At 51.1% G+C, this 24080-nt stretch overlaps 1 protein-coding gene across 1 annotated transcript in view; it reads left to right on the plus strand.

Moving 5' to 3' along the window:
• Window positions 1-24080, plus strand: part of Itga11 (integrin subunit alpha 11) — a 106680-nt gene that overhangs the window by 29938 nt on the left and 52662 nt on the right. The window contains exons 3-4 of the mRNA XM_021172144.2: window positions 20421-20521; window positions 23520-23611. Coding sequence (XP_021027803.1) covers window positions 20421-20521; window positions 23520-23611 — 193 coding nt within the window. The remainder of the gene's footprint in view (window positions 1-20420; window positions 20522-23519; window positions 23612-24080) is intronic.

The following is a 24080-nucleotide window of genomic DNA, read 5'->3' on the forward strand; positions in this document are numbered from 1 at the left end:
GGCTCTGCACACTGCTGGAATTCTAAAAGAATGGTTTCACTCTAGAGTAAGCCTTAGACCCAGCGAGGAGGCAGTAACTCAAAGGATTAAAAACAATGTGAGACGAAAGATGACCTGGTAGTATTCAGACCCATCTTGTGGGTTACTTTCTCCATCTTTTCATGAGGGCTCTCTAGAGCCTTTTCCTGTCCTGGAATGACCCTTCCTCCCAAGGCTTTCCCTTGGGAAGACATATGACTTCCAAGGTACCAAGGGAGCCTCTCCCCCCAGGTCCCCTTCACAATGAGATACCAGGGTTGCATGGAACCCCTGCAACCTGACAGCACCCTTCCCAAGGCAGAAACTCAGCCAGGTTCTAACACGGGGAGCCCCAGGCAAAGTCTCCAGAAGGCCTTTGAATAGAAGACGCCTCTGAGGTCATGAGATGACTTGATTTCTTAGATGCTTTTGTTGACCTGAGCATGGCCCAGCACAGGCCCAGCCTGTGGAAAGGAGTGTGTGCCCTGGGTGGGATGGGCAGGGCCACACTCACTGGAGCCCCAAGACTTGAGCTTATGTACAGCTCCCACTGAGCTTAGAAAACAGAGAGAGCAGCCTTGGGGACTGAGGGAGCTGCAGGACCTGTGAAGTGGACCAAAGCACCTGTCAGGAGGGGTCCCTGTCCCCAACGGCAGGAACCTCATTCATTACCCTGTTTAATTATTCCCTATATCAGCTACTTGTCTTGTTACTGGGACCAAATACCTGAGAAAAGCAATTTCAGGGAGGAAGGAACCGTTGTTTTTGGCTCACAGTTGGAGGGCACAGTCCAGCACAGCTGTGAGGCATCGACATCAGGGGCAGCTGGTCTATTGCATCTAGTCAGGAAGCAGAAAGACAAATGCTACAGCTAGCTCAAGTTTTGCTTTTAATGCAGTCAGGGTCCCAGTCCATGGTGTGATACCATCCACATTCGGTGTGGGACTTGCCACCTCCATTAACCGAATCTAGATAATCCCTAACAGGCATGGCCAGAGATTTGTTCCCATGCTGACTCTAAACCACATCAAGGTGGCAATCATAACTGACCCCCACATTTCCTCCTTTCACACACACACACACACACACACACACACACACACACACACACATCGCTTCTCCCACCTTGCAAGAAGCTTTCTGGGAGTTTTATTCAGAGAGAGGACCCGTAGGTGTTGATCTTGGGATGAGAGACTGATTGATTGCAATGTCCCTCTGGGGACCCTGGCTGATCACTATACATGCCTTTATGGCAAGAGTTGATGTGGCTTTCTGCCAGGAGGCACCTCAAAGCAGGGACCAGAGAGAGGATTTGCAGCTCAGAGCTCTGCCACTGGAGAGAGACCTTGACAGACTCAGCCTTTCTGACCTCTGTTCACTCACAGATCATATGAGGCTGGACCCTCCCCTGTCCCATCGGGGAATGCCCGGCAAGGTTAAAGAGCACTATACGTGCATGCATGTTTCATAGCAAAGCAGGAAGTGACCGTGGAGTGGCTTGCAGCTGGAGGCAGAGAATCCTGAAATCAAGACAGTGGCTGCGGCTCGGGAGGCTCCTGTGCACCCAGCCCTGGGCAGAGCTCATACTCATAGTCTATGTCTCCGGGGTCAGAGGATCTGTCACTCAAATTGCTCCTCAGTAATCTCCAGGGAGATGGACTCTAAGGCCCACCTTCCACAGGACATGGTGAATGTAAGACAAGGAGATGCCACCAGAGGGGAAAACGTCACTCCCAGACACCAGTGTGACCCAGGGAAGTGTGGCCCAGTGTTATCCACTTTGGATACCCACAAAGGCCTAAGCCATCATGCTGGAGCCTCATGGGGCGTCAGGGACACAGCAGCCTGACTAAGAGGTCACAGGAACAGGTCTGGAGGGGTAGCCAATGGTATTTATTCTCAATCCTTCACCTTTTCCCACCATGCCCAACTCAGAACCCTCCTTGGGCTCTGCTGAGCATCCAGGGATGTTGTAGGCATCTTGAACCGTTTCTGACATGCTTCAGTCTCAACAACAATACCAACACTCACAGACACACAGAAAGGAAAGCGAAAACAAATTCCTCGGGGACTGAGTGTTCTCTGCCTCTGCTCTTTAAGCCCTTGTGTATTTTCAGAGAAACTCAATCCACATGACTTCAGCTCGTTTACATTGAAGTGATTAAGACCATTTGATGTCCCGTGCTCCAGTGCCGGCCTGCAGAAACCCCTGCCTGCGTCCTCTGGTGCAGGAAGCCTCCTGATGCTTTGAAGAAAGAGAGCTGGGCCCCATAAGGTCCCAGTTTGTTCTTGAAGCGCTGCCCCCAGCTAGAGAAACCTCAGCTCTCTACAAGACAGAACATTCTGCTAAGGGAAACACTGTTACACGTAGACTTTGAGACACAAGGTCATGGTAAGCTGCCTGCATGTGTGTATTAGTTACATTTCAGTTCTAGGACAAAACACATGGCAGAGCAATTGAAGGCAGGAAGAGATCATTTAGACTCCCAGTGCGAGGGGAGAACACATCATGGTACAGAAGGCAAGGAGTGTGAAGCAACCAGTCAGGGTGCATCTGCAGTCAGGGTGCAGAGCAAGGTGAACGAGATGCTCGGCTCGCTATCTACTTCACATTCAATCTGGGACCTCAGCCCATGCTGATGTGCTGGCCACATCCTGAAGGATGCAGGCCACAATCAGGTTGTATCTTCCCTCCTCAGATAAAACTTTCTGGAAGCATCCTCATAGATACATTGAGAGATTTATTTCCACTGTGATTCTCAATCCCATCAAGATGGAGGAACAGGGGCCAAGCCCAGCTAGGAAGAGACAGGAGTACTCAGGGAACACAGATTCCAGCTCACAGGTACCTAGAGAGGGACACTCGAGAAGGTTTTGGGTTCATAGGAAGTAATCACTTTCAAACATGGCAGGAAACGGTGGTGGAGGAACCCGAGGAGGATGGAATTTTGATGTCAAACATCTTCCTTCCCATCCTGCTGCTCTCTCTCCCTTTCCTTTCTTGTCTTGCCTCCCCATCTTTCTCCCTCACTTTCCTTGTCTCCCTCCTCCTCCTCCCCCTCCTTCTCCACCTCTTCCCTTCCCCTGTGCCACTCTTCCTCCTCTATATTCTCCTTCCCCTTCCCTTGACCTCCTTCACACACACACACACACACACACCCGCACCTGTCCTCCACACCATTCCTTCCCCTCCCTCCTTTTCTCCCTCACCCAAATCTTTATTGGAGACAGGGCAGAGGTTGCAGGCTACCAAGCAAGAGGAGGCTACCTTGCCCCCCATATCCCCCACCCTACCCCCGCTTTCCTAGGAAGCCATCAATATCTCATCAACTCAACGTGTGCCTTAAGGACAGGGAGGGAAGGCATAAAGGTTAGCTTCCCAGAGCCTGGAACATTCCCTGAGTGAACAAGAGCCCTGGTATAGAGGAGGAAAGCAAGTGCGCGTGCAGTGCGCACACTGGAGGGCTAAAGATTGAGGGAAGGAAGATCCTGGGCAGAAGTGAGTGGGTGGAGGCTGGAAGGGAAACTGGTGAGGTGCTGTCTCTGCAGGAGCTGCCTTGGGGTGGTTCCTAAGCTCAGGCTGCTGTGGAGGGTAGAAACTTCTCTCTAAGGAAAGAGAACAACTGGGGCATGACTGTGGTTGCTGGTGGGCGTGGGGTCAGACAGACTCACCAGATCTCAAGTCCCAGCCTTCTGATCAGGGTGCTCTGGCAACGGCTGAACTGAGCTGTGTGGTTAGGAGCTTCAAGAGACATGAGCCTGTGCGTCATACAGGTGAGCTGGGGTGGGAGGAGGTGGGACCCAGACACCTACAAAGTTTGGAAGCAAATATTCGCCATGGTGAGGTGCAGATGCTCGCCATCACCGCCACCAGAAAGATGCCATCACATGGTGGTCCTGAGACGACAAGGGCTGGAATCCGCAGGCAGGTCACTAATGTATTGTGCTTAGGTTTTATGATCAATGGGGTACAGCCAGGGCGGGAGAGATGAGTCTGCTTAAGAGTGCTGCCTGCTCTTGCAGAAAGCCCAGGTTCCCAGCACCCGGATCAGGCAGCTTACAACCAACTGTAGCCCCGCTTACACCCTCTAACCTCCACTGGAACTTGCATGTATGTGGTGTGTGCAAACTTATGCAGCCTCACGTACACAGACACACAAACCAAAACAATAAATAAATCTAAACCAACTTGACACAACCTAGAGTCACCTGGGAAGATTCGCCTGGATCAGATTTGCCAGTGGGGCTCTGTCTTGATGGCTGATTAACTCTGGAGGGCTCAGACCACTGTGAGCCTCACCATCCCTAGGCATGTGATCCTGGGCTGTATAAATAACAAGCTGAGCAAGGCAGAGAGTGGACCCATGAGAGGCATCCTTCCATGCTTCAAGCACCTGCTTTGACTCTGCCCTGACTGCTCTCAATAAAACATGGTGACCTGAAAGTTATAAGCCAAATAAACCCTTTGCTTTTGGTTAGAGTATTTTTTATCACAGTGACAGGAAAAAAAGAGTAGAACACATCCTAATCTCTCCCCAGAATCCTATCAGGCATTGTGTCCCGTGCTGTAGAGATGCCAGGCAGAGCAGACAGCTCCTCATCCTGAAATCAGGGCCGCTAATGCAGTGGTCTTCCATGGAGCACAGTTCTCAGAGGCAGAGGTGGGTTAGGGCTGGTCCAGGGATGGGAGCATCCCCCAGGAGGCTCAGGTGGACCACACAGAACCATGGGTGGGCCTTCAGGGCTGCTGTGCCCTGTGTCAGTTCTACCTTACATAGAGGTCCCAACCTCCTTAAGGTCAAAGGTGAGGAAGCCAAGGCTTGGAGGTAGAACAATATTAAGCCAAGCCCCATGACAAGTCAATGGAAGAGCCAGGGCTGAAACTCACATCCAGCTGCCAGCTTGGGGCAGCATCTCCCTCCTGTGACTGCTCCACCTGATTAATGAGCACTTAGGTGGCTGGAGACAGTTCATCTAGCATCCTGCATCCCAGAGCACAGGATGCCCTAGTTGATACCCATCCAGACTCAAGGATTCTCCACACGTATTCCCAGAGGCTCACTGAGGATGGACAACTGAGGATGTCTCCCTCCCTTTGAGCAAAGTCTAGTCTTCAAAGTCACACCACTGGGGCGGGGATGCTAGCTCAGTTGATTGATCATTTGCCTACCATGCACAAGGCCCTGGGTTCGACTCCTCAAACTGTATAAACGTGGCATGATGGCTGTATAAACGTGGCATGATGGCTGTATAAACGTGGCATGATCCCTGCACTTGGGAAGTGAAAACAGGAGGATCAAATGGTTACTCTTGGCTACTTAGCAAGTTCAAGGACAGCTTGAGCCATATGCTGTCCCCTCCCATCTCAGCACTTTTCAAGCCATGAGACTTGAACATGTCACAGCTGGTTTCTGTACCAGTCTCTTCATCCAACAAAAGGGCCCAGGGATGTAAATCCAAAAGTAAACTTGTGGAGGAAGGAGGAAGAGATGGTGTAAAATGTCTATCACAAAGCAATCACTGAGAGATGTTGTCTCCTTCACTGTTCCTTCCCTGAGGGGAGAGACAGAAGCTTCAAGGAAAGGGGGCTCAATGGCTGCTTGGACAGAATAACAGATCTTCAATCTGGTCCCCTTCCTCGGTGACAGGCCTGGAGCAGGCTTGACCTTCATGCTGGGAAATCTCACCGAGAAATATGCTTCTTTGTCCCCAACTCAGGCCCCCAGAGCAGGCTCCCAACCCCACAGTGCAGAAATGCCCTCTGCTATTTTCCCTTGGAACAAATCAAAAACCCACACCCTGACTCATTCTGGTTAGAGGATAAATCATGGTAGCAGCAAAGCCGGTGGGCAAGATGGCATCCACTGCGTAAGGGCCAAAGAGAAGGGGAAACCATATTCTAGGGAAATGCTGGCTTAGGCCCCAGGCCAAGCCACCAGGCAGGCCCTGGCAGGGCAGGCAGGCAGGCGAGCAAGGAGAGAGGAGACTGTTGGAGGCTCAGAGAGGGGAGCAGAAAGCCAGGCAGTTGTCCTCAATGATGGGGATGAGAGCACCTAATGCTCTCAAATGGCAGACAGCAGCCTTGAGAGGAGCCACAGGGAGGTGGGTGAGAGGGGAGCTGTCCGCCTCAGAACACAGTGCAAACTTGGGTGATGTGCAGATGTGAAATGCAAGGGCCGTGTACAGATGTGAGGCAAAGCCAGATAACAGCTCTCAAGGCTCTTCAAGCCCCCGAGCCATTTCTCTCTCTGCTATCCTTTCATTTATTTATGTCTTTAGTTCTAAATCAATGCAGGAGAGTGCCAGGATTTGAAGGGTATATGAGCGATGGCCCAGGTAGCTCCTCACACAGAGTCAACCGCAGAGCTGGAGCCAGGGGCATCTTCAGATGGAGAATATTCTTAGTGATGAACTCCAAAAGGCAGAGAGCCAAACAATATGCTTTCTGGGGTAAGAAGACACAGTCTTGGGAGTGGACGCCTCCTGGTTACTAACCCCCAAGAAAGAAAATAAACTGGCTTTGGCCGTTCAGAGAAGCCAGGGAGAACTGCCAACTCAGCATCTTGGCCTGTCTGGTCCTAGCCTCTACCCCCTCTCCTCACCCCTGCACAGTGGCTAGCAGCCTCCTCCCCACCCTACCCCCTTCTCCAAAGCCAACACCATCCATTCTGTTACTCCCAAACATCCCCCCAAAGCCCAACGTAAGAGAGGCAAAGGGAGGTCTCACATGAGGGAGCAGCTAAGCTCAGACTGAAACACACCTCCCCTTCAAAGCAGAGTCCTATGATTTCAAGACTGGCATACTCAGCCCTCCATGTCTGTGAGTCCTGGGTCCATGAATCCTGTAAATTATAGAGTGTCCAGGTTGTTTTCTTATCATTATTCTCTAGATCATACATTACAGTAGCCATTTAAATAGCTATTTGATTTGAATTAGAAGTTAAACATAACCTAGAAGTGGCATAAAAGTATGAGGTGATGTGTGTAGGTTCTATGCAAATGCTGAGGCTGTGTGTGTGTGTGTTGTGTGTTGTGTGTGTGTTGTAGGCACACATATTATGGATGTGCATACCCCTGTGCATGCACTTGCAGAGACAGAGGATGTCAGGCTCCTGCTATCTTGCTCTCTACCTTATTCTGTGAAGACAGGGCTTCTCACTGAACCTGGAGCTAGGCTAGCAGCCAGCAAGCTCCAGCAACTCTCCTGTCTCAGCTCCCATCCTACACAGCACTAGGGTTACAGGGACACGTGGCCACACCCAGCTTTTAATTCAGGTCCCAGTGCTTCTGCAGCATTCTTACCACTGAGCCATCTTGTTGGGCCTCATTTTGAGCCATTCTATGGAGGAATTTGAGCAGCTGCAGATTTTAATGTTCATGGAGTCCTGGGGCCAATTTCCCATGAACACTAAAGAATGGCTATCGTCAGTTTGAGGAGGGGGTTGTCTTTGAGACATAGTCTCACTGTGTAGTCCTGGCTGGTCTGGAATTCATAGAGATCCACCTGTTTCTGCCTCCCAAGTGCCAGGATTAAAGGTGTGTGCCTCCACACAATACCTACCTCACTGTCAGTATCATGGCCCCTTAGCTGCATCTCTCCTAAATGGCACTAGAGGGCGAAGGTTGCCCCCTCCCCCCCCCCCCCCCCGTGATTCTGCTACTGATTCTGTGGACTTGCCATAGGTGCGACTGACAGCAGGGCGAGCTTCCCATCAGCAGGCTACCCCACAAGAAAACAAACAAACAAAAAAGCTGACCTTTTACTGGTGATCAGAAAGCGCCACATTTTCAAAGGCTGTATACAATTATACCACACTAATATGGTATAAATGTCTTTCTCACTAATTTAAGCTATGATCAACCCTCATTAACGTAACCAGGGTTTTCCCCAGGCTTAGAGAGAATGCTTCCTTCAACTACCCCTGACTGAAACACAACCAAGATCTTGGGGCTTTTAGCTCCTCTTCACGCCTACTTCCATGCATGGCCAGTGGGATCATGTTTGTTCTGCACGGAGCTGTGGTTTTCCCTTGAGTTCTTAAGTCTATCCTAACCGCTGGAATGTTTCCCTCCTGGTTCCGCCGCCATGAATCAGTCAGATCCAGTAGCACAGAGCCACCTGGAAAGAGCATTGTAAGAAAAACCAATTAGGAGAAATGGAAAGGGGAAAATGGAAAACAAGGTGGATGGAAAGAGAGAGGGAGAGAAGAGTGAATGTGAGCCCCAAGGGTAGGGCTTACCTCATGCCCTTCTTTGCAGCTTCAGTGTGGGACTCAGGCTCACAGAGGAGGGAGAAGGGAAAATAGGGCTCTGGAAGTCTGAGTGAGAGCCATACTAAATCTCAGGGAAGCACAAAGCTAGACACCTTTGATGGGGTTCTGGGACCATGGTCCCTGTGTAGGACACACTGAAATCCCGTTTCCCTGCTGAGTAGGGAAGGATCAGCCACAGTGAAGGCAAGGGTGGGTAAGGGGAGGGCAGGGGCCTAGCCCACCACAGACAGCACAGCCTGTGGCTGTAGCTCCTCTCTTCCTCATCCTCTGCCCTTCCCAACTGCAGAGCTCACGACGCTGAAATGCAAGACAGGGGGCATTTTCAAATATGAAACAATAGACTTTACTCTCTAGTAAAGGCTCAAGTGAGTGTCTAGCCTTTTCTTTCTTTAGGGCTCCTCAAACTAAGATCTACTCTGTAAGAATGGCCACTTGCAAGGCTGGAGAAACGGCTCGGTGGTTAAGAGCACTTGTTCTTGCAGAAGAGCTAGCTTTGTTTTCTCGCACCCACATGGCAGCTCACAACCATCCATAAGACCAGTTCCGGAGGATCCAACACCCTTTCCTGGCCCCCATGGACTCAAAGCACTCCAGTGGTAAGGCACACAGGCACGCAGAACACTCTTATATAGAAAGTAAGTCATTTTTAAGAGAATACCCATTCATCATAATCTGGAGGGGGAAAATAAAGAGACCTGAGCTTTGAACCACACAGAAAGCATTTTGAAGGATGCTTCATAGCCAGAACCCCTTGCAATGGCACTATACTGAGCTGGCAGCTGTCCTACACCCACCCCCTCTGCTTCTCAAGGAGGGTCCAGGAATGCTGATTCTTCACCAGCTTCCAGCTAACTTAGCATCTCTAGTAGTTTCTGAAACTTCAAAATAGGAGCTCTCTCTCCTCTCTCTCTCTCTCTCTCTCTCTCTCTCTCTCTCTCTCTGTTTGTCTGTCTTCTGTGGGGCCATTGTGAACTAGGGATGAAGCCCAAGGAGTAGAGTGCTTGCCTAGCGTACAGGAAGCCCCGAGTTTCATCCCCGGAGCCATAAATATTGGGCATGGTAGTACATGGCTGTGATTCCAGCGCTTGGAGGTTGAGACAGGAGGATTAAAGTTGAAGGTCAGTCTGGACTACATGAAAAATCAACGAGAGAGAGAGAGAGAGAGAGAGAGAGAGAGAGAGAGAGAGAGAGAGAGAGAACACCATGGGACTTCATGAGTACTAAGGGAGCCTCAGGGGAAGTCTTTAGCATAATCCCTACTAGAAAATTAACTCCTACAAATAATCTATCTGCAGAGCACCTCCTATGGCTTCTTCCTATGGAGGGATTTGAGAATGGATGGGCGGGAGCCCCAGTCGTCCAATCAGTTGGTACACTGCACTTAGGTGAAGCAGATGAACACATGCCCTGGTTTTTGCTCATTTGGAGATGGGGCCAGTGCAGGAGATGAACCCTGGGGCTTGCTTATGCTACACAAGTGATCCACCACTGAGCACCCCACCCCCGCCATGTTAAGGATTCCTGCCCTTATACCCAGGTGTCATCATTCCCAAGTCTCTTGAGTATCAGTTAATACAGACCAAGGGCTCGCAGAGCCCTTGACAACAGAATCACCTACTGAAGTGAACCAACACTTGGGTGTCCCGGTCAATTACCAGGGCAGACTTGCTGGAGTGGGAGGTACACCTGGGATTTCCATTTTTAACCATCCTAAGATGAGTCTAGGGGACCCTTTCTAAAACCACCAATGCTTGGTGAGAGGTCTGTGGTGTCAGAAATTGAGCTAACCCGGTAGGTACCTTTAATACCTAAATCCAAGCACATGACCGTTGGTAGGGATACATCCCCCTGAAAGCAGGTGGTGACAGCCCAATCAGGGGCAATGTGGCACCTGCCAGTCAGCAGAGGATGCCTCTGAGCAAAACCCAACACAGAATCATAAGCTTAATTATAACACCTGGAGGTTTATTTTGTTATGATTTTGGTCGTGCTGTTCTTGAAAGCAGACTTTGTAGATGACAGTGTTGTTTTTGCAAGATCTAAAAGCAGGGCGTGACTGGATATGGAGAAGTGCTTTAGCTAGAGTTCCCTGGACTTGTGAAGGGAGAAGGGATGAATGGGACTGTCGGTGAGGAAGAGTGAGAGGGGGCAGGAAGGATTGGTATGACTGTCTCAGCTTTAGGGATGGCAGGGATGTTTGTCTCTCTGGTTCACCCCAGCACAGCCCTCACCAGGAGGCATGCATTAGAAGATGCACAGACAGGCACTTGCACTCCTTAAAATGGGAGTCACACCATTCTCCCCATAGGTCCAGACCTGCATCCCCAAGTGACACTATTCACGATGCAAGCCTCTGCCAGGGGCTACTATTCAGGGATGGATTCTCAAATGGCCAAACAAGAGCTGTCCCTCTGTGCCCCTGCCTAGGCCCTGTTACAGCGTGATCCCCCACTCCCCTCTGTTCAAACCACAGTACCCTGCACACAGAACCTACTCAATGGCTACTGCTCAGACCAAAACCGTCCAAGTCCCTCATTTTACAGACAAGGCATGGAGGCTGGCATAGGGAAGATAATTCAACCCAGGTTGTTTAGCTCAGTGGGACAGAGCAGCATTAACCATAAGCACAGGAACAATCGAGTGTCTGTCTGTCCTTCAGCCCCCAAGCTCTTTGCCCTTTCCCAGGTCTGTGAGCTGGAGGAAGGACTGCTGTACCCACCAGGGACAATGAGTGTGCCGTGGTGCCTCAGCCAGTTCTGCCAGCTGAGTGGTTGGGGATCAGGGAGGTCCTGACATTTTTGTGCTTGCTTCCTTCCTTGTCTAGCCATGTCCCTGGTCAGGGACACCCTAAAAAGGGTTGTTGGGGTGCACTGTGGACCCGACTTAACAGTGAGCACCTGCACAGAGGGCAGCAGGAACTGCAGAGGCCCTTCCTGACAAGCAGGCCGGGGAGCCAGTCAGATGAGCCTCACGTCCCGCTGAGAAACATCTGTCTAAACGGCCTCGCTGCTTAGGTTTCATTTCAAAGGGAAAGATTCGTTACAAAATGGAAAGAAAAAAAAATTCTCCAAGTGTGGGTTGGAGAAATAAAGCAGTGCTTACCGCTCTTTCTGGAAAGAGACAGAAGGGTTTTTATATGTGGCTCTCAGCCTTTCTGCTGGGGAGAGCAGGACCTGAGGCACACAAATAATGTTGGGAGCAGGAGTTTGTGTGCAAAGCTCAGACCTGGAGAGCTCAGCCGAGCTTACCAGGAAGCTTTATCCCAAGAAGCAAAGAGGACTCAGCTTGGACGGTACAGTGAGTGTCTCCTCCGTCTGTCCACCCACTTCCTCAGTAACTACCAAGCTTGGACTGCACAAAGGACCTCCACCAACTCTGGAAGCCAGTTACGCATAGGAGAAAAAGGAGACACTAGAGGCAAGAACAAAGCATCAAGGGAGTTAAGATGACTTCTGGTCCAGAGATTATAGGGGGCTTCCTGAGGAAGAGGCATTGGGAATGAGTGATAGAATGAGGAGAGTCAGAGGGCCTGGGGTGGGGGACGGCACAAGCAGCAGAGTGTGACATGCAGAGAGCAACGGGCACATGCCCGGGGTGGGTGTGAGAGGTGCTAAAGGGCTGACGCCCTTCCACTCAGTAAGCAGGCAGCCAGCAGGCCCGGCTCTCTTGTTTCTCTTCAGCTGGGTTGAGAGCCTCCCTTGCAGCTGCCGTCCCTCCCTCGTCCCCTCTCCTGTTCTAACAGAGGACACAGAGGTAAAGTCACAGGCAGGGACCCAGACCTGTGAGGTCAATGGAAGGGAAGGTGCAGGTTAAGACCAGACACCGAGATGCAAAAAGCCACCGCCATAGCCAGCCCTCAGAGTGACATCACATCTGGTGTCTCGTCTACCCATTCCACTGGGGCTTCAAAGCGCCTGCAGTGATTAATATTGATAGAGGCTTGTGCAATAGAAAGTTTCCCTGAGCATCAGCAGATGGGCTACCAGTAAGAAAATGTAACAGTGTTTTACCACCATGAAGAACTGGGCTGGACCGTATTCTCCATCCATACCAGATGCTCCCAGGAAGGCTGAGAGGCTGCTCCCAAGGCATTTGGCCTTAGCCGACACTGTTTCTCCTCACACACACACCCTCTCCACTGCTAATCTGTCTCCAGGGGCCACATTCACCCTCTGTCCACACCCTGGCAAACTGCTTAGCTACCAACTTCAGTGATGTGGTACCTCATCTGAAAGACTTGGGGAGGGGTGGGGGAGAAGGAGAAAGGTCGGTTGGTAAAGTGCTTGCCATGCAGGCACGAGGGCCTGTGTTTGGCCCTTAGATCTGGGGCCCTGTGATGCATGTTTGCAATTTCAGTGTTTGGGGAGGCAGAGACAGATGCATGCTAGGACTCCCTGGCTGGCTAGCCTAGCCTAACTGGCAAGGCTGCACACACACACACACACACACACACACACACACACACACACACACACACAAATACACATGGGTCCACATACACACAGAGAGTGAAAGGAGGAGAGGGAGAGGAAGAGGGACAGAGGAGCCCCAGGCTGTCAGAGAATATTACCAGTAGACTCGGACTCTGTGGACCCTGTTCCCTTAACTCTGGGACTCCTCACTCCACAGAAAAGAACATGCCCCAGATTCAGGGTTCATGGTATCATTGAGTAGCACTGGGTATCCAGGGGCATCATTGATATAAAATGATTCGGAAAGATGTCCATCTGTAAAGCATCCACATATGTGAAATGCTCCCAGTTTTCCCATCCTCTTGACATCTGCCTGGACAGTCTCTACAGGTGCAGCCTTCTAGAAAGTTTTCATTCAAAAGGAAGCCAGAGCCTCTCTGTTCTTACTCCCCTCCTGGCCCCCACCCCGAATCCGAGGTATGAACTCTGCTCGATAAACTTGGGCTCCCTTTGTAATGTAAACAGAATTAAAATCATACTTTTTAAAAAATGAGTCCTGTTTCAGAGAGCTAAAGGAGTATGCAGGTGCAGGATTGAGATGACTCAGTGGCCCCATGCCTTACAGCCTGAGTCCCATCCCTGGCACCCACATGGTAGAGGAGGGAGCTGATGCCCACAAGTCATCCTCTGGCCTCCACTTGCAAACTGTCTGTCAATTAAGGGCACCATCTATGGGGTGATAAAGACAGCAGAAGAAGCATATAAAGAATACAGCACATACCTGTGATTCCAGCTAAGACCGGAGGATCGTGAGTTCTAGGCCAGCCTGGCATATATAACGATTCACTTCCAAAAAGAAAGACAAGAGCCAGTTAGTACAAAGAGCAAAGAAAGGAGGAGGAGAAGGAGGAGGAAGAAGAAGAGGAGGAGGAGGAGAAGGTAGAGGCTGGTTGAGACAGGTGTCAGGGAAGGCGACCTTGAAGAAGACCCTAAATGATGAGCAAGAGGGAAGGAGGCCAGCAGCTATGCCACATTAGTGAGCCTCAGAGGCCAGGGCAGAGGAAGAAAGGGAGCATGGACTCAGACCTTGGCACCCAGGGAAGCCATAGACTCTGCTATCCCATGTAAGGATCCCACAATCCTCAGATTCAAGGTCATATTAACATCTGCAGAAAGTCTGGGAAACAGGGACTGGGCCCCATCTCCAGTACCTGACTCTATGATTGTCTGGGCTTGGACCCAAGACAGTTCATGCCCACAGGTCCCTTGAGGGGACTCATTCTGCTGTAGGACTGGGGCCCAGTTTGACAATCACGACCGAGAGGTCACTGCCTGCTGGCCGGCCCACTTCTCTTTTCAAACCAGAGGCCTCTTGAAGGCACCTGTGATTGGTGCGTCAATGGGAGACTAGTCATTGCTGCCAGAGACCGAGGGCACGAATGGCTAGTCACAGGAAACAAGGTTTGTAGACTCCTCAGAACATCCTAGACACTCTGCTATTCCTATTACAATTTTATTTAGTGTTGGGGGGAGGCGTGTCAGAGGACAAGCTGCCAGAATGGGTTCTCTCCCTTCATTCACCATGGTGGGTCCCGGAATGAAACTAAGATTGTCAAGCTTGGACGGAGGCACCGTTACCCACTGAGCCATCTTCTGGTGGGGGATGGGATTGGGTTGAGTGATCATGGAAGCTAGCCATTTCTAAGACCTTCGAGGAGAGTGGGCAAACTAGAGACCAGTGGAACAAATGGCAGCATTTCAATCCAGAAGCTGGCAAACGTGAGAGCCAAAGAAAGCTGGTACTCCTGCTCAAATCTGAGGATGGGGAATCTGGTGCCCAAGTTCAAAGGCAGTCTAGCAGGAAGATTCTGTCAGCTGGGGCCAATCTTCACACCCATCAGGCCATCGCCAGACTGAACAAGGTCCACCCACGCTGTGAAACAGTCTGCCCCCACTCGTTGATTGATTTCATTGCTTTTCGGGTACAAGAACACCCGCACAGGAACACCAGGATAGTATTTGACCAAATATCTGAGCTACCTGGGCCAATCACACTGACACATTAATTAATCCTTAAAGTGAATGCATTTCCTTAAGACCCACACAGAGGATTCTGAGCTCTCAGGAGAGTTTTATGGAGTTGGGGAGAGTAAGGGAAGTGTTGGCAAAGAGTGGCCTCATTCATTTTCCCAGATGCTAGGAGGCCAGGCTTTGCCAGGTGTCTGGGCCAAGGTGGGCACAAACCCCTGATGCTCTCCCCAGTTCTGGCAGCCTAGGGTAGGCTCTCCCTGAACACGCATGCTCGCACGCGCGCGCGCACATACACACACACACACACACACACACACACACACAGCCCTGCAGCTCTAAGCCCCCATGCCTCAGGCTCTCTGTCTGCTGTGCTCAGCACTTCCCCCACTCCATCTTGAACATATTAGCTACTAGGCTCACACTGACTGGAGGAGATTACATTTTCCATGAAAGGAGAGAGAGAGAGAGAGAGAGAGAGAGAGAGAGAGAGAGAGAGAGAGAGAGAGAGAGAGAGAGAGAGAGAGAGAGACTCGCTAAAGGAGGACTCCCTTTCATTCTCTAGATTGGTGAGCCCCCACACATACCATGCCTCTGTCTGATGTCAGAAGGAAAAGTGAAGGCAAGATAGAAAGGGGAGACAGATGGCCAGGGGTGGTTTTGGGGTCTAAGGCAGTAGACAAAGGACCAAATGATGGAGGGACGAATGCAGAGAGGAGAGAACACAGGTCACCTTGGAGAAATGAGTCCATCTGGCTTTCTGAAGGCCAGCCCAGTCCACACTGTGAGCTTCTAAAGTCTTTGTAGTGGGAAGGGAGCACTGAAACTGGAGTCCTGGCTCTGAAGCGGCCCCTAGACAGGCTTCCAATGTGGACAAACTGACTTTGTAACCCAACCCTGTGTCCATCCATCATGTACACGGGACTCGTTAAAATCGACCGGGTCATCACTGATTATTGAGGTTCCTGGGATGCAAAGGGGGAACATTACAGAGAGTTACTACCAATACCAAGGAAAAGAACAGAGCCTACAGTCTGCCCTTCTGAAGCAACCCCTCCCAGCCTCTAGACTCGGGATCTCCAGCAGAGGCTGGTCCCTCTCTCGGAATGTCTTTTCTGCTTTCCTAGATATCCAAGAGCCACTACTGCTCACGGGCTCTGGCTTCTACCATCTGTGTGGGAGCTGAGCTGCTCACACCTGCATTGGCAGACACAGGCAATAAAAAATGTGGCTGGATTTAGAGCATAGCCCTGCCTGCCAGCTTTCTACCCTCCTCGACTTGGCACAGAGGGCAGAAGCCCAGAGGCAGGACACTGGGCCCTAGCAGAGCTTTGTTTCCTTCTGTCCTACCTGGCACACAGCCCCTCCTTGCTCTGGGTTCTGGATGTCTCTTCCCAGGCTGTCAGGGAAGTTTTTCCATCTTTTGTAGTTTCAACACCCATTACCAGGTACGCAGAAACATCTGGAATTCGGGGTTCCCTCTCAAGGAGCTGTTGTAAAGAGGACATATATAAAACAAAAGAGTTTCTGTTCTCTAAGACCGGCTGGGGGACAGTTCTAGGAGTTCAGCTGAACAGAAGAGGACAGGCGAGATGGCTGAGTAGGTAAAAGTGCTTGCCACAAAACCTGGCCATCTGAGGTCGATCCTTGGGACCCGCATGATAAAAGGAGAAAAGCAACTGCTGCAAGCTGTTCTCTGACTTCCACACATGCACCATGGCATGTACACACACACACACACACACACACACACACAGGAGGGAGGTAATTAAAAATAAAAAAGGAATAAGGTACATGGTGTTAATAGTCTGTTCACCACCTGAGCTGCAACAGGAATCCACTCCTCACTGCCATGTGTCTCACAGCACAGGGATATGGTGGCAGTGCCCACATATGTGTGTCTGCAGGTGTACATGCATGTGGGAACCAGAGGATAACCTCAGCTTTTGTTCCTCGACCACCATCCACACACACACATAGGCATACACACACACACAAACACAGACATACACACACAGACATAAAGACACACAGATATAGACACACACAAAGACACACACAGACATAGACACACACACAGGCACACACACATATAGACACACACATACATACATAGGCACATACACAGACAGACACACACACATAGGCACACACACAGACAGAAACACACACAGAGACATAGACACACACACATAGTCACACACACAGACACACACATAGGCACTCACACACAGACACACACACACAGACACACACACATAGGCACACACAGACACACACAGAAAGAGACACACACACACACCACCCCTAACTTAAGCCCTGCTATGAGCCCCAACTCTCCACAGGTAGACTTCTCTATAGTGTCCTCCCTTGGCAGAACCCTCCTTATAGCCCTCCTTATGTGGCCACAGAGGAAGGCCTACAGCTACAATGTTGGCTGCCAGCTCCCCTTCAGCCAAAGCACCCCACCATCACCTCCCTAGGAAGAATGTTGGGAGCCCACAGCTGGTGACACACAGCCGTCAGCCATGGAAGGCCCATGTTTGCCGCAACCTTCTGGTTTCCCGTGCTGTCTGATGCCCATACCAGACGATATTGAGTATCTAGTACAAACAGCCCCTCGGGCTCCAAGGTTGCAGATGGCCATATAAAGCTGAGGCCACAGTGGGTGGTGGGGCTGCCAGACCCCAGGAGCAATTTGGCTGCTCTTGGCGATGACGTGGCCTTTTTCTCAAGCTTCAGCAGTTAGCCCCTCAAAGCCTGAATCATTCCCTCCAAACCTCAAGTCCGCCAGGCACACGTCATGCCCAGACTCCAGAGAGAGAGGAGGTGGCCCAGTCTCCCTCTTTGGCAAGACATTTGGGGCAGCACAGAGGAAGCTGTCCCAAGAGCCCTCTAGTCCCAACCTTGCCACAAACCAAGTGCTCAGTCAGCTTCCCTCTGAGTGTCTCATTTCTGCATCTGTACTGTGGGGACAGTGAACCCTTCCCTGATCCCCAGAATATGCCCAGAACCCCCAGAGAAATGAGATCTGGGGAGAATGGAGACAGGACATAGGGACACTCTTGTTCTTTGAAAAGCACAAACCCAGTCTTGCTACAGATTTGGCCATGAGGACATAGTGAATTTTCTGCCATGTTGCCCCATCTTCACCACTGCCAGGACACATGTCTAGCTGCTAGTGGCCACCAGTCATTAGGCATAGCTTACCCTCATACAGTCCCCCTTCTATGTAAGGTGAGATGCTGAGAGGTTGGCAGTGAGCCAGTGCTTAGCCCCATTTTGTAGCCAGGAACACTGAGGTTTGGTTGGTTACGTTTCTCCAGACCACGCAGCAAGATCTGGGTTTCTCAACTAAGTTCTCCCACTATCGGGACTCTCCAAGTGACCCTGGACCTCAGTGTTCCACTTAGAAGTGAGAGGTGCAATGGGGAGCCTACCCAGGGCATGCTGGGAGTGAGTTCTAGAAGACACGTGGACATGGCTGTTCCAGAAGACAGCAGTGTTTGCCCTAATCTGGAACGTGCTATGGCGGGTCCTCCTTGAAATTTCAGCATTCCATCTAAAAAGCCCTCCCTCCTCCCTCTCTCTGAAAGAATGGAGCAGTATTGCCTACCCAATCTGTCCCAGAATTAAGTAGTCAAAAGTTGTCTAGACAAACAGATTTTATAGGCCCAATTAACCCCTGCCAGTCAGACACAGGCACACCTAATAAGGGGCTATATTTAGAGGCTGTCATTATCTGGCTCCCTGGGGAGAAATCTCGACTCTTATTTCACACATTTCCTTTCTAACAACACTGCTGCTTGGTCAAGCCCCAATTCAGCCTGGTAACTTTTCCTGACAGCCCAGAGGTGGAATTGCCCAGCCACGAGGAGACGCTGCTGTCCAGAGCAGAAGCAGCGTGGTGGGCAGCTCTGTAAGAGCTGGGTCAGGAGACTCCCTGACTCCTTTATCCCATTCCTGGGTATTCTACAGCTCTCGGGGTCTGTCAGTCAGCTTCACTGTGGTGAGCTGGGGTACCCATCCCATGACAACACACTGCCTCTAAGAAGGTATTGAGTGTGTGTGTGTGTGTGTGTGTGTGTGTGTGTGTGTGTGTGTGTGTGTCTGTTTGTGTTTGTGTCCATTCCCATGACAACACACTGCTTCCAAGAAGACAGACAGTCTGTCTGTCTGTCTGTCTGTCTGTCTGTCTGTCTGTGTATCTGTGTCTGTATGTGCATGTGTGTGTGTGTGTGTGTCCACATCTATGGATGGTTACTTGAGCACTTGTGCATGTGTGTAGAGTCCCGAGATCACCCCTGGTGCTTTTCCTAGGTACCATCTATCTACATTGTGTTTTGAAGGCAGTCTGTCACTGACTTGGAACTTGCCAACTAGGCTAGACGCCTGGCCACTGAGCCCCAGAGATCCACTCCTCTTCACCCCACCACCCCAGTGCTAGGATTACGAGTATATATTGCCATTTCTGACTTTTTTTATGTAGGTGTTGAGACTCGAACCCAGGACCTCACCCTTGCTCAGCTATCTCCCCAGCTTAGAGGACATCATTCTTAGCTCACTGTTAGCTGTAAACCTTTGAGCAGAGAGTGGTACAGGTGCCCAAGGCCCAGGGGTCTCCAGTTGTACCAGAATGCCACACACTGACAGATGAGCAGTTGCCCAACTAGGTGTCGCCTCAGGTTGCAGGTTCCTGTGGCCTCCTGGGATAATACTGCCACCTGGAGGTTGGCATGAGGCATAAATGCCAGGGGTGCACATCTAGACACCCTCAGAGAAGCATGTCAGTGTGGAACTCTCCAGCCACAGGGGGCGCTGCTCTAACAGCTCGCATGGATGTGTCCCCAACAACCCAAGCTTTCCCTCTCTGCACTGTGTGTGGCTCATTTCCCTGGGTATTTGTGTTTGTGAGCAAGGTGTGCTCTTCCTTTGTTGAAGTTGAGGTCAGGGGGTGATGGTCACAGGGACTTATGTCATAAACAAGGTGGCTGAAATGGCAGGAACAGGTCTCCCACAGATGCAGAGGCCAACTAAAGCAGCCTTCAGTCTGCCTCCCTTCTGGCTCTGGGGCAGAATCTTTATTGATCTTCTAGTTGCCAGGGGTACCCGTGTCCCCCAGTTTGTGGCAACGGTATCTTTGGTGGCCTAGTCTCCTCTTCTCCTCGTGTCTCTCCTCTGTGTGTCCTTCCTAAAGCACCTTCCCTGGTCATAGTGCCACCAGACTCATTCAAGGTGATGTCAAACTGGAGCCTTGCTTTATTTCCATTTGCAAAGGGCCTTCCTCCATAGGACAGGTGACATAGGCACAGGCAGGCAGATTCTCTGGCTCCTTCCCTAGCTGCTGTGTCCACCTGAACCAGACTTAGTGACCCCTGAACAACACATCTCATCTACCCTGAGCCCGCCAAAGGCCTTCCCCAGGAGGTGAAATGAGGCTCCCGAGGCTCCTCTGCCCTGCAACCTCCACGCCTCCCTCTGCTTCTCCCATGCACCACCTCTCCCATGGCAGTGATACTGACAGTCTTCAGTAAGAAGTCCCCCCAACGCGCTACCGAAAGCCCAGCTTCCCTCAGCAGGAAAGTCCTCCACTCTGTTCTGTCTTCCTCTCTGCCTCCCCTACCACCAGAAGGCCAGCCTCCAGGGATAGGAATGCCACCCCAACCACCTGACTCCTTTCTCTTCACAGGTTGGTTGTGGGTGCCCCAATGGAAACCAATGGCCATCAGAAGACAGGAGACGTATACAAATGTCCAGTAACCCAGGGCAACTGCACCAAGCTCAACCTGGGTAAGCAGCCACTGGCCTCTTCTTAACTCAGGTACAGAGCAGGGTCTGGCACACTCCCATGTTCATAGTCATGTGGTTCATCTCATCCCATGTTACATACAGAGCAGACTCTGATGAGTGTCTACATTTGCACTCACCTGCCTCTTCCCTGCTGTCCAGCGAGATGCATCACTATGCTCACACTGCAAGCAAGGAAGCTGGTACTTGCCTTGCAAGCTCGAGGACCAAAGTCCAAACTCTAAAATCCACATCTGAAAACAAAATCCAGACATGGGAGTACATCCTTGTGGTCCTGGTGATTGGGAGACTGAGATGGGCATATCCCCGGGACTCATTGGCTAGCCAGCCTAGCAAGCATGACAACGTCCAGGCCACCAAGAGAAAGATAGGCAATGGGAAGACACCCAAGGTTGTCCTCTGACGCCTACATGCACACATACATAAAGAAAGAGGGAGACAGAGACAGAAAGGGGTGGGGTGGGGGTGGAGAGAACCTGAGGCCTGAGAGATGAGGCATCTTTCTTTCAGTCACACAGCTCACTGCTTCTCAGAAGTTAACCCCAATTCAATGCCGAGCCTCCAGTGTCCCATGCTGTCTATCTTCCTAACCTAACCACTGACCATGTGCTTAGGGCTTTTCTGTCTCCTTGGAACAAGTGTGTTCTTGTTTCTGATCTTGAAACAGGATCGTCGGCAGCCAGACCCGTGTATATGGTCAGCAGCATCCACAGGGCTAGGCACCATCACAACCTTCTAGGCATCCCTGCCCATCCAGTTCCCACCACACATGAGTGAGACTGGACCACCCAACAGATGAGGAAGTGACAGCAGAAGGAAGCAAGGGGACGTGCCCAGAACCACCCAGCTAGTGGGCAGTATGCTAAGATCTCAAGCCACTCGGCATGTCCGCCCTGCAGCTGCTGTGCAGTGCCGTGCCCACGTGAAGGCTTTTCCTCATTTTCCTCATGGAAGCACTCGCCAGCCTCTGTGCTAGAGCAGAGACCAAGAGAGATGCTGGACACACACACACACATACACACACACACACACACACACACACACACAGCTCCACTCTGCTTAATGCTTCCATCTTTTCCTAAAGGGCAGAGAGACTGTGGTTTGTCTTCGCCCACAAAAGGAAGAAAAATCCTACATGGGCCACAAAGCCATAATTCTCGGGCCTTTCCTGGAAGAGTGTCCTTTCCAGGCCTTTTTTTCCCTCCTCCAGCAAGGTCTCCTGCCCTAGAAAATTACCTGAGGATCCAGGGAGGAGGGTTTCGGTAGGGCAGTCAGCCCGTAACAGGCTGTAGTTCTAGAGACAAACAGATGGAGGGAAAAGCCATTGTCCAAGAGAAATCCCAAAGACGTTGGATTCCCAGGGTCACCAAAATCTGTCGCATGATGCCAGAGGCTCTCACGAACCACATGGGTGAAGAATCCAAACCCCAGCACTGCTGGGGCCTAAGCTTCAGTGAGAACACAGGGGAAAGGAGTCTGGCTGGTGACTTAAGTCCCCCATCAGCCCCTCCCTTAGGCACAGACGACTGAAACAGACCCAGGAGAGCCTCCCTTCCAGCTGTGTGTCCTTGAGAAACTTCTCTCTGTCTCTGAACCTCAGATTTTGACTCAATGACTCCCTAGGACCTATTCTAGATCTGATCTGCACCCTTACAGGGCACTGAGTAGCTGGCTGGGAGTGTGACTCCATTTGCACCGTGCTTGCCTAGTGTGCAAAAGCCTGGCTTTCATCTCTAGCATCTAAGAACTGAGGGTGCATCTGTAATCCTAGCTCTCGTGAGATAGAGATAGAAGGAACAGAGGGCAAGGCCAAACTTGGTTACACAATTTCTAGGCCACCCTGGGCAACATCAGACCCTATCCAAAAAACAACAAACAAACAAACAACAACAAAACCACACCTCCTGAGAGAAGTGGGAGAGAAGAAAGGACCTAACAGCTACCCTGCCTCCACCCTCACTCTAGTCTATCCTGGCAGCATAGCTGTCGTGGTCACCTGTGTTCTGGTCCTGGCCTGCTCCCAGCCTTGCTGACCAGTTCTCTGGAGACAAGGCCACTCTTCAAACTGCAGTACTCAGCACAGCACAGTGTAGATTATCTTGGGTTGTAGAATCCCAAAGCCCACTGCAAGGGACACAGGTGTCCCTACAGCAGCTTAGGACTGACACATTCCAGTCTCTCTACTCCTTGCCTCCTAATACTTGTACACATGCACCTACACACATACACATGTACATACATGCACACGTACACACACTTACACATACACAATTATACACATGCACATAAACACAAGTACACATGCACATATACACACACATGCACATACAAATACATACACACACATGTGCATGCACATACATTCATGTGCACATGTGCATGAGCACATCCTTTGCTGCTGGGGAATCCAAGCTCTTTTCCATCCCTTCAGTGTCCTGATGAGCTATGTCATCATCCCATAGTTTCTAACCTGCCTGCCACAGAACCACCTATTCCCACCACAGCTGTGAGGACACCAGCTGCATAGGGTGGCTACCTGGGAAGGATCCTCAGCACGTGGCAGGGGGGGCAGGTGTTTAGAGAAGGGGTGTTGGATGACTGAACCTCAGATGGTAAGTGTTGCTGGGAGGGGTAGGTAGGTACCCTGGGTGGGTAGGTCCTTGCACAGAGAAAGCCACCTCTATGGGTGCCATGGTATATCCAGGGTACAGTCAGCTGGCTAGAGAAGGCAGAGCCCTGGACAAAAAGGTGAAGGCTGTGCTGTGGACTTGTTGTGTGACCTTGCGAAGTTCCTCGGACTGTGTGGGCTGCGGTGTGAGGAAGTTTTGAGGAAAGTATCAGGACATGTCTATGGAAGATCTGTGCTGCCCTCCAGGCATGCGAGAGGGTATGGGCTCCCCTCAAGTGACTCGCCACAGCACACTCTGGGCAGAGGACAAGCCAGAGCGGGTGTGGCTTGAGCATCTTGCCTCTGTTCCAGGCAGGGTCACTTTGTCCAATGTGTCTGAGAGGAAGGACAACATGCGCCTCGGCCTGAGCCTTGCCACCAACCCCAAGGACAACAGCTTCCTGGTAAGGGCACCAGCCCCACTGCCGTCCCCAGCCGTGCTGCCTGCACAGCCACACACACACACACACACACACACACACACACGCTTCTGTGCATCCTATGCATGACTGCTCCCTCCACCCTCCACATGGTCCATCCCTGCAGACCAACAGGGACAGGTCCTGATGGGTGTGGCCTTCCTGTTGGCTGAGCCCTTTGCTTCAGTGGATAGTCCAGAAAGGTAAAAAGGATTGAGCCTTTTTGTGTCTGTTCCTGGGAGTGGCTTGGGAGCTGGGCTCCCTTCTCAGTGGCCTTGCCTTCCAGGGAAATCCATCTTTGGCTCTTGGCCAAGGGCCTGACCCAGTGGTTTTGGCAGCAAATTTCACGAGCAAAAGCATTCTTTCTTCTTCTTCTTCTTCTTCTTCTTCTTCTTCTTCTTCTTCTTCTTCTTCTTCTTCTTCTTCTTCTTCTTCTTCTTCTTCTCCTTCTTCT

The sequence above is a fragment of the Mus caroli genome, chromosome 9 (assembly GCF_900094665.2).
Source record: "Mus caroli chromosome 9, CAROLI_EIJ_v1.1, whole genome shotgun sequence".
Taxonomy (NCBI): Eukaryota; Metazoa; Chordata; class Mammalia; order Rodentia; family Muridae; genus Mus; species Mus caroli.